The 13,863-nt window shown below is 35.5% G+C and overlaps 1 protein-coding gene across 2 annotated transcripts in view; it reads right to left on the bottom strand.

Annotated features, from left to right (window-relative positions):
* LOC132908992 (anosmin-1) overlaps positions 1-12,678 on the bottom strand; it is a 35,051-nt gene extending 22,373 nt beyond the window's left edge. The window contains exons 1-2 of one of the 2 annotated variants that reach the window (XM_060963542.1): positions 12,341-12,678; positions 6,929-7,053 (exon numbers count right to left, since the gene is read on the bottom strand). In XM_060963542.1, the coding sequence (XP_060819525.1) occupies positions 6,929-7,053; positions 12,341-12,482 (267 nt within the window). In that variant the 5' untranslated portion in view covers positions 12,483-12,678. The remainder of the gene's footprint in view (positions 1-6,928; positions 7,054-12,340) is intronic. The other variant, XM_060963541.1, reaches the window with a different exon arrangement.
* Positions 12,679-13,863: the final 1,185 nt, after the last annotated feature.

Genomic DNA, 13,863 nt, shown 5'->3' with positions numbered 1-13,863 from the left:
AACGTGTCGAGTTCGTCGTACACTTTGAAATTGGTTTAAGTGTATCTCAAACGTTTCTCTCTTTTGTGTTTCCTCGAACAAGTCTCTTGCTAGCCTACGCAATATGGTTTTCATCAAAATACGTCTCTAATCGTTGAAAAAATTTATCTTTGACGATATAGGATGCATCGCTCTTGTGCCATCCGACTTCTGTGGACGCACCTTCCCGGGAACGTTGCCTTCTTACTTAAACTGTTTACGTTACGTGCCTAGCAAAAGAAGAAGAATTTCCATAACTGTGAAGAAATCCTATTCTTGCCTTTTGCCACGTAACATCTTCATTTCGGTGAATCGTTCTACGTATATTTTTAACCCATTGTTGGCGGTATACCGTGAAATAAATTTTGCCGTAGTTCCCGCGTATTTTTGGAAAATATGTCAATGTTTACGAAATGAAAATCGTCGATTCTCACGTTTCTCGTCAGCAGTGTATTAATATACAATGACTTGCTATACAATGTCTAGATAAAACGTATTAAACACCATTGTACTTATTATACGGAGTGTAATAGAACATATGGAACTCGTTTCCTGACCTGATTGTATATCTAAAAACAATGAAAAACGTTCCTGTAAACATATCCTCTGTCTGTCTTCCTTTATGAGATCTAACGAATTTTGCACAGCAACAGAGCAAACTTTATTGAAAATGTTGAAACATCAGGGATCAGAATAGAACGAGGTTTTCAACAAATTCGGGAAATACCAGTAATCGTTCAAAGTTGCCTTGAAACGCAAGGTGGTGAAACGCAACTTCTCTAAAGGTGATTAGATAAGAGAAAATCAAAAAAGAAAATTCCTCGTGTCTTATACACGAATACAGATACACGGTATGCCTATATGAATCTTTTCTCATTGTTGTTAGATATACAATCAGCTCAGGTGCCACATGTTCTGTCACATCCTGTATATTATATAATTATTAGGTCGAAATGTATTAAATTTTGCCTCGTTTAATAGTTTCACGGGACTACGCTAATTCGATACTATGAAAATTAAATATATAGAATCTGTTTAAAAGATACCTCGTTAGAAGCAAAGGTATGTGCGAATATTATTTGTAACCATTGTACGATATTAATATTTTTAATGCGAACTGAGTCACGAAAATTATCACGAATGTATGAATTTTCAGTTTCGTAATCCGCACACGTATTCCGTTGGTAATAGTTATCTCGAAAGTGGCTGTCATTATGGTAATTTCCTAGCTCATTCACTTAATGACTTAATACATTGCAAACAGTGTTGTAAACAGTACATTGCGCCGGCAGGATAAAATGTCCTCAGCTTCTCTTCTGTATATCGTCGAGCTAAAATTTGCATATCGTTATCGATTTGCCTGATAAAAATGAAAGCGAATAGATCGTACAGAACGTTTTAACGATATGTGTCTTAACGTATCAACAAAATTCATGGAACTGCTTCCATGACGCGGTGCGAAGATCCTTCGATAGAAGGAGCCAAGTCATTTTATACAGGACTCGGATTGGCCACACGAGACTTTCTCACGAATTCCTTCTATGGAGAATACCGCCCACCTTACTGCAGCATGTGCCAATGTCCTCTTGAATATATATTGATTTTTTGTAAAGAAACTGAAACCTCACGAAATCAGGCCAACCTTCTCAAATCACCGAAGGAATTCTTCCACGATACAAAGAATGTTGAAAATCTTCTCGAATTTACCCAGAGCAATAAACGCCTTTACTATTCTATTTAACTGTCACTAATCGTCGGTACACGTCGCTAATGATCCAAACCTTGATGTTAAATAAAGAAAAAAAAGAATTGTTTAAATAGTTCTAGTAGAGCTCTAAGGTTTTTATTATAACGCTTTACATTTAAGAAGCAATGTGACTTCATCGCGAGATTTTTGTAACCGGCTGTATGTATCTCATTTGTGGCGTTACGTAAGGAGAACATTTCCTTACTGTTCTTAAAATATCCTTTGATATTGTGGCAGGAGAAAGGGAAGTGTCCTAGAATTCGTTCTTTTTGTCTCTGAAGTAATGCAAGAAGCACGACACCGACTAACTGGATGGCAATCAGAAACAGGATCATGAAACGGCCATAATCGTTAAAGACCTTATATGCAAATCTCTCTATTCTCTATTCATTTACGAAGGCTTTCGGTTGCATTCACCGAGATCCCGATTGCGTTATCTTTCGAACCTTCTTTTTTGAGCTTACAATCCACGAGCTTAGCTGAACTTTCGATAAGATATCCGCACTACAAATGTTTCCCATTTTCCATGGAAATTAACGGTTTTGAAAATTCAGTATTATAAACATTTGATCGACGAAGGTTTTGATTGTAGAAATCCGCGTATAATCGTCATCATACATGTGAGGTAGACAAGCAAGCGATGTCGCGCTAACAGTGCTCCAAGTGTTAATTTTGCCGCTTATCACTTACCAACGATCACGAACTAACCGACCGATTCACCAAGGCCGGAAAATATAAAATAACCCAGGGCTAATTCAATATTCACGATAAAAATGCATGCAGAGCGGTCCATACCATTTGGTGGTTCAGAGCACCAAATTTTAAAAAGGATATTGTCAAAATCCATGAAGAAGTCACGCATCAACAAGTTGGCTGAGATTTTGTACACCACTTGCGACTTTAGTGATCTCGAGAATCATTAAAAAGTGTCATTCCAGTCGAATATTTTCCAGTGCGAATACTATACTAGAGCCCGAATTTCTACAAGCAATTTTTTGAATCTTAGTCTCTTAGTCTCCACAGATGATCAAGTGAGAATACAATCGACTACCGTGATTATATGTAATAGTAAAATTTCCGTAATGAATTTTAAAATTTACATAGAAGATACAAGACAATTATTGCAAGCATAAACTTATCGTTAGTGAGAAATTATGATGCAGCATACATAGTAACCTCGAACATGCGACAGTAGATGCTATTTTTCCATTTTTCCTGCACTCGACCGCAAAAATGCAACACATTGCAAAGAATGCAAATTCGAAATTGGAATCTTCACCGAGAGGTGTATAGAATAACGTTACGATACACGTGATAAATCATTTTCCAACACCTTGTAGAATAAACGAATCGTTTTCACTTTATTAGTAGCATAATAAAGTAAAAGTGCACCTTGAATATTGAATTTGGTTTGATTTATAGGTACATATTGAACTTGATTAATTTTATATACACGTACCTTAAACGCCAAGAAAAATGGGTTGAGCTTAAAAACGCTGTATGTACGAGACTGTCGCGTGGTGTGTACGAGCGAAGGGATTTTTTCCAGGGATTGCATTAACTTAAACACGACGCATTTCGCCTGCGTGGAGGACTCCATGTATACTATGTAACATCTTCGTACACTAGAACGATGATTCATAGCGTAATACCGACCACGTGCTTTGATACTCGGGAGGATTGCTCTTTCGCTTATTCTCATTTTCTATTTCTCTTCTCTTCCGCAACAGGACTGTATAATCTGATCATCGGTTGAACGCGGCAAATGGAAAGAGAGCTTCAACTGGATAAAATAATTGCTCGTCACTGAATCTGAGTTACACGCGAGCCCTACTATACTTTACTTGTACTATCTAGAACTATACTTTAGATATTTTATATATTTTTCGATATTACGTATTCTATGTATTTTGCCTATCGTATTATCGAAGACATTAAAATATCGTTTCTCCGAGTAGTCGCAGCCTTGGGCTTTCACAAATCTGCGAACAAATCTTTCTGCGATTATATAGTTATATTGAAATGTTGCCTGTTGGCAAGGAGGGATAGGCAGGTGCAACTACAAACGCGATATAATTAGATTCAGAGATGGAGTTATAATGGGAAATATAAATATCGTAGATCGGGTAGATTATCAGATTATTTGAAAAAAGGGGACAACCGAGTGAGAAACTAATTGCTAAGATTAGGTGCAGAAGTATAGAGGAGGCAAACAGATATTGTATGGTAAAAGAACGGAGGTGGTGTGTCTTATGTGAAGGAGGATTGGGAACGTTGAAACACTGGGTGGAAAAGAATGTGGAGGAATCGAGGACAGAGGCATAACATTAGAGGAAATTGTTGAGACGAAGAAAAGATGAAAGAATGGTTAACGAAATTAGAAAGAAAGAAGGAGCGTGTGAGAGTGGGTGGGGAAGAGAGGAAAAGGGAATAGAGGAGACAGACACATGGGAAAGCCAAAGAGAGTATGTGTAATGGAAATATCAGATTACATTTAAATAATTAAATAAATAACTAAAGCAGGCAGTAACTAAAGAGTAGGCATAATTAAGAGTAAGTTCAAATATATATGTAACAACCTAGCGTATGTCGAGTTTGAATGACTGCGAGAATGAGAAATCTATGTAAATCAATCACGTTTTATAGCTTATACTTACTATGATCCTACTTCATCGATGTTTCTATCTTTATAACATAATATCTGAGTCTATCGTTAACCGAGGACACTTTTGGACTGAACAATTATGTGAATTGGAAGAGATTTTGGAAGATACGTTAGAATGTAAGGAAGCGAAGAGGATGAAAGCTGAGAGCAAAAGTGAACAAAGACGAAATATGGGAATGGAATGGCTTCAGATCTGAGAGTTTCGTATCTAACAGAAAATTTTGTATAATATTATTCAAACCAATTGAAATTTACAACAGGCCAGAGCGGTTTTTGAATTTTCTTGGACTTTTTAATGCCAAAGCACTCGATTGATGCTTATCTTACATAACTTCATCACGTTCCGCTACTTTTTATTTTGTGGAGTTAACCGGTTTTATCAAACAAGCGGCTCACGTATTAAATAAGTCTTTACTTCAATCTCTATTTTTTCATGTCTAATGTACATATTTTTGTATATGTGGAATTACTTGGAACACTGACCTTGACGACATATATCAACGTCATTGAGATCGATCAAGCATACCTCCTACATAATTACCATGAATTTTGACGATATCGCGCAATTCTCTATCGCATTGTTTACATAATTATAGGATCAGCTATAAAATATGTTTATGATGCTGCGGAAGTTATGTCGAACGGTAACAAACCCATAAAGAAGAGATGTGGTTTCTTAAATAAATTTTTTGCCAGTTATGCAGAACGGAAGACACCTCGCAGGATTTCGATGACCTTGTAGTAAGTTGTTAAGGTTAACATTTCGAGCAATTTTTTTCTTATACGTATAACCGTAGTTTCACTTTAGATTTCAAATCATCGAGCAATTTACGTTTAACACTATGTGTATTATTTAACGATTTATTTTACGATTTACCTTTAAAACGTTCGTTCTGTAAAGAATTTGTCAATGACGGTAGATACATTTTTTACCAAATGAATTAGAATACAACGTTCGATAGATTAATCGATGCATCGAAAATTACTTTACGCTAGCTTTGCCGGCGCGGCGGCCTGTTATTATTTAGCCCAACCCACAAACCATGGATTTTTCTTTTTTATTTATACAGTACTGCAGATGATTATCACATCATTGACTCGGGTTTCATATTAAAGCAATTTTGGCAACGTTGTGCAATTTTATATTATATTGTTTGCATAATTATATATCTTATAATTATAGGCCTATAAATTCACTGTGACTCCAAAGGACTGCCGTGCATTCTGCTGCCGTAACAGGGATATACATTATTCGAACGATCGAAGGAACTGGTCAACGTACTTATTGGCCTACTTTTTGCAAGTAATGTAGGAGCGGATGTATCCTTACGCCACGAGGATAATCTGGGGCCATTGACCAGCTGTGCTGCACTTTATTAAGAAAATCGATAGCAATGTCGATCCTTTAAAAAATTTCATTCATATGTCGCACAATTTTTTAACATCGTGACTATAATGCATGACGTTGAATGTTTGATTACAAACTAATACAGAATTTCCATACATATTTACTAATTAAACTTCAAATTTTGCTATTGTAGTCAGAGTATTGTAGTCAGTGTGTAATTACAGTGCCATTAAAATTTCAAAAAGTTTCGTGTAATACACAAAATACATTCATAAACTGTGCGAAATGTTTCAACACTTTCATCAGCTATTGTATGTATTTGTATTACGTTATGCATCAAGCTCAAACGCTTGATACTTTGGATTCAGCAGGAATTGGACCTTATAGAAGAGACGTGAAGTATCTTACATGAGTATAGGTACGGTCGCCACGTGGTCCTGTTAGCATAGAATAATTCAATTACACTGGCCGTACATAGGACGTAAGAATCAAACGATGTCAACATACGCGGACAATGCGGCGCGACATCCGCGGTACTTTCACATCTTCGATCGATCGTACGATCGATAGAGGCAGTTGATGTTGATAGACGACGATTGATAAAAATAATCGTCGGAGATTTCCACGTGCCAGATCACATTGTCAGATTAAAAACTTATTCTTTCTATCATCTTTATATCGTCGTCGAATCTACCGAACAAGAATCAAATGATCGAAAGGCTGAAAAGATTTAAGCCGTCAGACCCTCGGAAGCGACTCGATTGGAACCAACCAAATTCTAAGAGCAACAAATACAGAGAATAAAGTATCAATGGATGATTGAATATCTCTGTAAATATGTCTATACTCTGAATTGTATACCACAGTCCTGTTTCTTCGATACAACTTAAAATTTTAACAGGCTTTAACATATACAAATATTTCGTTCTGCTTTTGGCAATTTATCGCATAAGCTTTCCAGTACCCGCCAAGTTGCTCTCTTATTATTTGCCATTGCGTACAGATACGCGTACTATTAGTTGTGTTTGTGAAATGTTCAGAGTATTAAATTGTATTAATAGTGGGAATATTAGTATTAGCAGTAGTAAATTAGTAGTAAATTAGTAGTAAATTCGATGTCTAGAAAGTATTTACACGTTGGAATACTTACTTCATCAGGATAATTGCCACCGCAACGAACATCGCATCTAGCAACTCTGATAGTGTCGTACTCTTCGATGTACTTGGTCCAAGATGCGAGACATCCTGGTAAAAGTAACCACCAAAGCCACCATTCTGCGGAAAAAATTAACGGTAATATTGAATAACATGGTGGCGAGTGAAATGAATTTCAACTTCGATGAAACAAAACGCGATGAGCTTAAGACGAATCGAATTACATTTACTTTTTTTTTCGAAAGGTTGATACCGATACGAATACCAGTAAGTCAATACACTTTCCAAACATGACATATTATACACTGGCAGTATAGACGAAAGAAAAGTGAACAGCTATTATCTTCAGACTGCGAATTTTTATGCAAATTATTTTATGTCGCAATTTTTCATGGATACGGTTAGAAGAATCAGATCTTGGCAGAAAGATCGAAACCCCCGATGCTACGGGACATTCTGTCTTTGAAGAGTAATATATTCCGAATAGTTTGTTAAATTTATCCTTAGGTCTTTTACAATTACGTAAAAATTTATAGTCTGATTATTATATTCTTTTTATATCCAGAGACGCTTTCTGACGCTTGCGATTTTAATTTTTGTGGACAAGGACGATACAATCAAATATAGATCTTTGTTAAAATAGCTATCGAATGAAGTACCGCAATCTAATTAACAGACTGATACGAACTTACAAATATTTAATATGTTACGCGTGTTGTACAAACAATTGAGTCGGTTCTTTGCTAAATCGGTTAACTCTGCGAAACGAAAAATATAAAAAAATTGATGAAATTATATCAGATATCGATATGTATCGATAAATAGAGTAATTGCTTTGGCACCAGAATTTGACAAATTTCGAAAGTAAAGTTAACTATTTTATCCTGTGAATAACTCGATTAATTAATAATGGGAAAGTTATAAATATGTTACTTGTAAATCCGGTTATAACGACCAATCATAGATTACTATAAATATATTTTACACGAAGCTGAAAACTATGTCATAGACAAACTCGAAATACACGAAATAAAGCAATCGATACCATCGATACTAAGCTATACTTTGGTAAGTAGTGGTACAAGCGACTAGAGGGTGATTCTACACGAGAAGACGAGTAGGAAAGAATGAATAACATCTTTTCCTAACCCCAAATACATATTCATATATGTAATATACTATAAGTAGAATTTTGTGAATTTATTAAAGACGATGAAGATGACGAGATATAATTATTTACGACTATATTTACATACTTTATAACTTTCAGTACAATGCTTTAATTATAACTTTAATTAAATAAAAGCAACAATATTCTACACTTTTTGTTCTACACCTTTGTTAATGAAACAAAACATAAATTGCTAAAGGAAATTTAAATATATCTTACTCGATAATATCTACTTTGAATGTTCCGTAGTTAAAAACCATATGAATAGCGTACAAATATGCGTGTGTATGTGATATACATACACATTAATTTCGGTATAATTGCGGTACTGCTGGATACAATTTCGACAGAGTTTTATGCATTTTTAGGAAATATAAAATTGCAAAGATGCGCATGACATGTGAAATTACACGAAATATTCAAAGTACAGTAGTTACAGTATTCAATGGATGAAGTAAATTTCTATTTAAATTCCATCCGCTTGATTAGGTTTACGAAATTACGAATTTGCATAAAAATTCGCAGTTAATGATCGCAAACAGTTCACGAAAGCACGCGATTTGTATTTACAAAATTCTAACGTATTCTTAAGTGCACAAATTGCCGACAGTGTAACGCGACATTTTGTATAAACAGATGGATGTTTCTACTTTAGTAACTCGGGTTTCGCTACTAAATACGCAAATCGTTCGGATTTGCCGTGCAAATACCAAGTCCATGTAGCGAAGTGTTGGCATATTAATCACGCATATCGTTGGACCTCTGTTACCAAGTACGTGATCAGAGTTTCATCGATTCGTGTTCTGTGTGTGTAATTGCGTCGTCGAATTATAGAAATCGTACGTCAAAATTTCATCCTCGTATTCATCCTAAATACTTCAACGCGTCGTAAAATTCATAGAAAATTATTTATTTCTCTTTCAACCCTGCTGTCCTCGTTTCTTCTTCGTGTTTGTATCTCTTCGGATGTCTTTTCTGTTCTCGAACTATTCTATTCGTAGAAAGAGTAGAATGCACACACACACACACACACACACACACACAAAAAGAAAAAAAAAAGAAAAGAGAAAAATTCAATGGAATGGTAAAACCAGATACTTCGAAACTATGTATATTTTAATGATATCTGTTGAAATATAACGTGCATTTAGGGTCACGTACAAGCGAAGAGGACAACAGGATTAACGTCGATCTAGCATCAAACTGGTATATCTGTTGCTTCGATATTTATTTTATTGAATTGTCTATTGAGATTTTTCATCGTCGTAAATTTTGTGTACAAACAACTAAATCGCCCGTTAGCTTCGTTTTTCTTATTCTTTGTTGCGATTATAATTTATAATCCATCACATATACACAGCGTGTCCTGCGAGTCGCGGACAATCGACACGGAGATAATTCTACAATGAAAATTGAGCCAAAAAGAAAGAATACAATTTGTTCGTGCGTGGCCTCGTTTTCCAGAAGATGGAGTTTGAAAATCTGTCAAGTAGACAAACTTGGCCAAGTGCCGGCAAAGTATGAGCAAACAATCAGGAGAAGGCTATTCCGTTTAGTTTAATTAAAATTCCGTATTATTTCGGTTTAAGGCCCGGTATTCAAGAAAGTTAAATCTGAACATCTTTAATTAAAGATTAAATTTACTGCATGATACATTTTCAAATTTATCCTCTTCAAAAACAAACCATCGTATAAACAAATTTTATTCTACATTTCTGACTTATTTTCACATGTAGTTCAGTCTCCTGCCGATCAATTACGTCTGTTCATTCTGCAACTAGCCAAGTTTAATTATATGTACTTGTCAAATTTTCAAACCTGATCTTAGTAACGGGACGTCATATGAAAAACTTTTATTCTTTCTTTTTCGATTCATTTCTACGTGCCGAATAAGTCGATTGTTCACGAGTTGCGAGACACTCTGTATATCTATAGATACAGGGTGTCTGTTAACTGGTAGTACAAGCTATCGGGGGATGATACCGCACGAAAAAAATAAATGGAAAAGAAAGAATAAAATTTGTTCGTTGAAGGCTTCGTTTTTGTAAAAATAAAGCCTGGAAATCAAGTATGTACATACGTACGTACATGTATGTGAAGTCTCAAACGAAGAAATTTTATTCTTTCTTTTCCATTTATTTTTTCACGTAGAATTACCACTTGGCTGTTTGTATTACCAGTTACCAGATACCCTGTGTACATTATGTTCATTTTCACACCTTCAAATTGCCCACAAATGCACAAAAATCCTCCTTCTACTTATCACATATTTAATATCGTTACCACGCAGCTTTTCTGAATTAAAATCCAATGTAGTTTCACGCGTCTCCATACGATTGCTATTATATTCAATCTCCGAGAAATATTTGCTTCCCCTTTATTAATATCACATAAATATCGTAAAATAACTTGTACGTATTGTGATTTCAATCGGAAAAGAAGCTGGAAAAAGAATCCTTTGTATCTTAACGAGCCCATTTGTGTAATGTAAGAACCTTCGATCATTTAAAATCACTAAAGAAGTAGGTAAGAGGTATTTTACAAAACCGGTTCAATTATCGTAGTACAGCTTCACTGTGGTTCGCGATAGCCAAAAAGAAAGAAATTAAATGGATTCCTCGTATTTCTGAAATACTCCTATTTTACATAAATGCTTATGATTGTTTCATGTTAATCTGATACCTTATACACACACACACACACACACACACACACACACACACACACACACGGTATTCATTTTACAAATCGATCTTCAAACCATTTGTCTGCTTTATTGAGATTGACTGATAGAGGAACGAGTGGATGAATTTGTAATAGAAAAATATATTGAAATAAGTATAGGTATAAGTACAGGTATAGTGTATGCTGATCCAGATCCTCGCTCTTAAAGCGTTACAATACAATGGAAAGACGGTAGGGAGCACGTTCATATATGTATAGCAAAGGACATTATCAAAAAGTTGATCTTTGTGTGTAGCTCTAGCTGAAGGTTAAAAGAAATAGCGTTAGAAATCTACTTATAGCTCTTTTGTTTCTAGATCTTGTAATCCAAAACAAAATTTATATTCAACGGCACGATAATACGGACCTCTTCTTATTTCGAATTTTTTTTTGTTTCACTAAATTCTATTCTCTTCGTAACAGCGATTTTTATGTCACAATATACAAAAGAAAAGGTGCAGAGTCTTAATTGCATTATAAAATTACTCGATACAAGCCACGTGTAAACAATATGCAATAAATATAAATCTCCTTATAACATCCTTAAATTTCTCCTATGTATATAAAATTGAATAATAATTAAGTAATAATAGAAAAGGTTCTAAGAAAAACCTAAATATTTTCATTTTGATAATTTACTTGAAAATAAATGCGAATTATCGTGTGTTTGTCACTTCAACCGTAACATATGAAAATTTACTGTTTATATAGGTGAACTTCAAACAAATTGCTAGAATTTTTACAACAGTACGATTTAAATATCTTCATTTTGTTTTACTTTGAAGTAACGTTACATTTGCAATTTTTCTTAGTTAATTTACATCGTCAAATTTGGTTTTTTAAATACTTACATTTTAAGCTGTGATTATAAAAAGAAATTCCAATTATTCGCTTAATACCTCTTTCAATCACTATTTCTTTCTACTGGCGTATTTTTAGCACCTTGATAAAACAATGAGTTACTACATACTATATTCTATATGCGTGTATATCTTTCAACGATGTTGCTTGTGTGCAACTTTTGTAAATTCTCTCACCGTTTGCCCCTCGATGGATTAAAATAAACGCGAGTAACTGTATTTACCGCTTCAAACGTCGCATATAAAAATTTACTATTAGTAGTCATCAAACGAATCGCCGGAATTTTCACCAGTATTCTCAAACATGATTCCTAACTGCTATTTAATCACAAGCTAAAATTTTAACTCCTACATACGCTGTTATAATTCTACAAAATGGATCTACATTTAGCAAGAGCAACGAATAAATATAACACAGAATATAGCACAGAATAGTGGGAAAAAATGTAGTACAAAACTCAAATGTATCAATTTTAAACTCGCTTCTTACCGCCGCTGCATGTTGCAACATTTAAAGGTGAAACGCACAAAAGGATCTCTAAAATATACAACGAAGATCTTGGTATTATCCGAAGATGAGCCAGACAATGGTGAAAGAGGCGAAAAGCCGTATTGTAGTAGCGGAGACCTAACAGTCATTTGACATACGTACGTTTCAAAATAGTTGGCAACGCGAAGTCAACGAATGATTTTACAGCGTAACTCGAGCCACCAGCTATGTGCATCAGGGGTGTCAAAGGACTTCCGCGCGTTGGAAGAGGCAGCGGGCAGAAGCGCCGGAAGCGGAGCGGCATATCCACGGAGACGTCGTTGGTCGGTCAACAAAGTACCGGAAGGATCTTCGTGTGCGATCGAGTAGCGCGCAGCGAACCGGTAAAACCAAAGACGGAGTGAGCCGATCGCGGTGAACCGTTCGAACTGAGATCGGGCTTACTTTCTTGCGCGGTCTGATCCTCTCCTGCACTTCTCTGGCACTTCTCCTACTACTTCGACCCACGCCATTCGTTTCCACCACCCTGCTACCACCCGTCGCAATGATCGAATCATTAACTTTGGAAAGGGTCCTGCCAGTGGCGAATACAAGCCTCTCTTTCTGTCTCTCTCACTTTTTTTCTCTCCCTCCTTCTCTCTCTCTCTCTCTCTCTTTCCCTTCTTCCCCCTCCCGCTCTCTTCCTCTCTTTCTTCCTGCTTCGAGTCTTTCGTTCAATATCACTCGCGTTTCGATTACTCACCTTCGTCTTTTTCTTTCGATAAGAATTTCTACACAGCGCGTTAGATTATTGAGACCTATCGCGTGGTATCTACCGAAGCAGTTGGAGGAAGAACATGCGAGGAATAAAGTGAGCTTAGAAAGATAAGAGTGCGCGCATACGTATGTACGTATGCGTGAGAAAGGATAAAATAAGCGTTATCCTAACATGTTGTTCCATTCGATTCGAATTGAATCGGAGGAATAAACGTTTGGTTTCGATACGAGGTCGAACATTTGCACATTTGGTATAAAGAATAGAGTAGTTTCTAGAACGTTTGTAGCTTCTTTCCTTCTGTCGCGATTTTTATGATTAATCCTGAAACGGTCGAGGAAACGTTTGTAAATAACCAAATATAACGAGAACTTTGAACAGGTCGTTTTTCTAGTTTACCTTCCATGTGCGTCCGCTTTTTGTCTACGTTTTTCATTTTAGTTACGTGGTCTGATATTGAGGAAAGATACGGTTTTTTAAATAATTTTCACGCACTGATCAACCGCATGCTTGATTAAAATTCGGTCGAGAAGATTAATGCGTTACAGTGGATAAAAAATGTATTTACTAAAGAATTAATTAGTTTGGTAATACTTCCACATTTACTACAAGCGTTCTACACTACGATGACGAAGTGTGGAACCTGATAAAAAAGGAACGCTTCATTGGGAAATAAGGATATGTATAAACACTTTTTGTAGTTGCTGTAACACGAATTTCGTAACTCTTTCGTTCAAAGTTTATTGCACAACATTTCTTTCGTAGTAATTTTTGCTTCGTAAACACGCACAAAAAATTATTGATTCTTTTAATTATCATGGTAATGTTGGAATATCATCGTTTCTTAGATATTCCTTATTTATGAACTTCATATTTACCTGCGCAGGTATCATTTTCTTTCTTTCTTTTTTTTTCTTTTTTTCTTTTTTTG

This window comes from Bombus pascuorum, chromosome 7 (assembly GCF_905332965.1).
Source record: "Bombus pascuorum chromosome 7, iyBomPasc1.1, whole genome shotgun sequence".
NCBI lineage: Eukaryota > Metazoa > Arthropoda > Insecta > Hymenoptera > Apidae > Bombus > Bombus pascuorum.
Note: the sequence above shows the minus strand (reverse complement) of the source record. Positions and strands in the feature narration are given on the sequence as shown.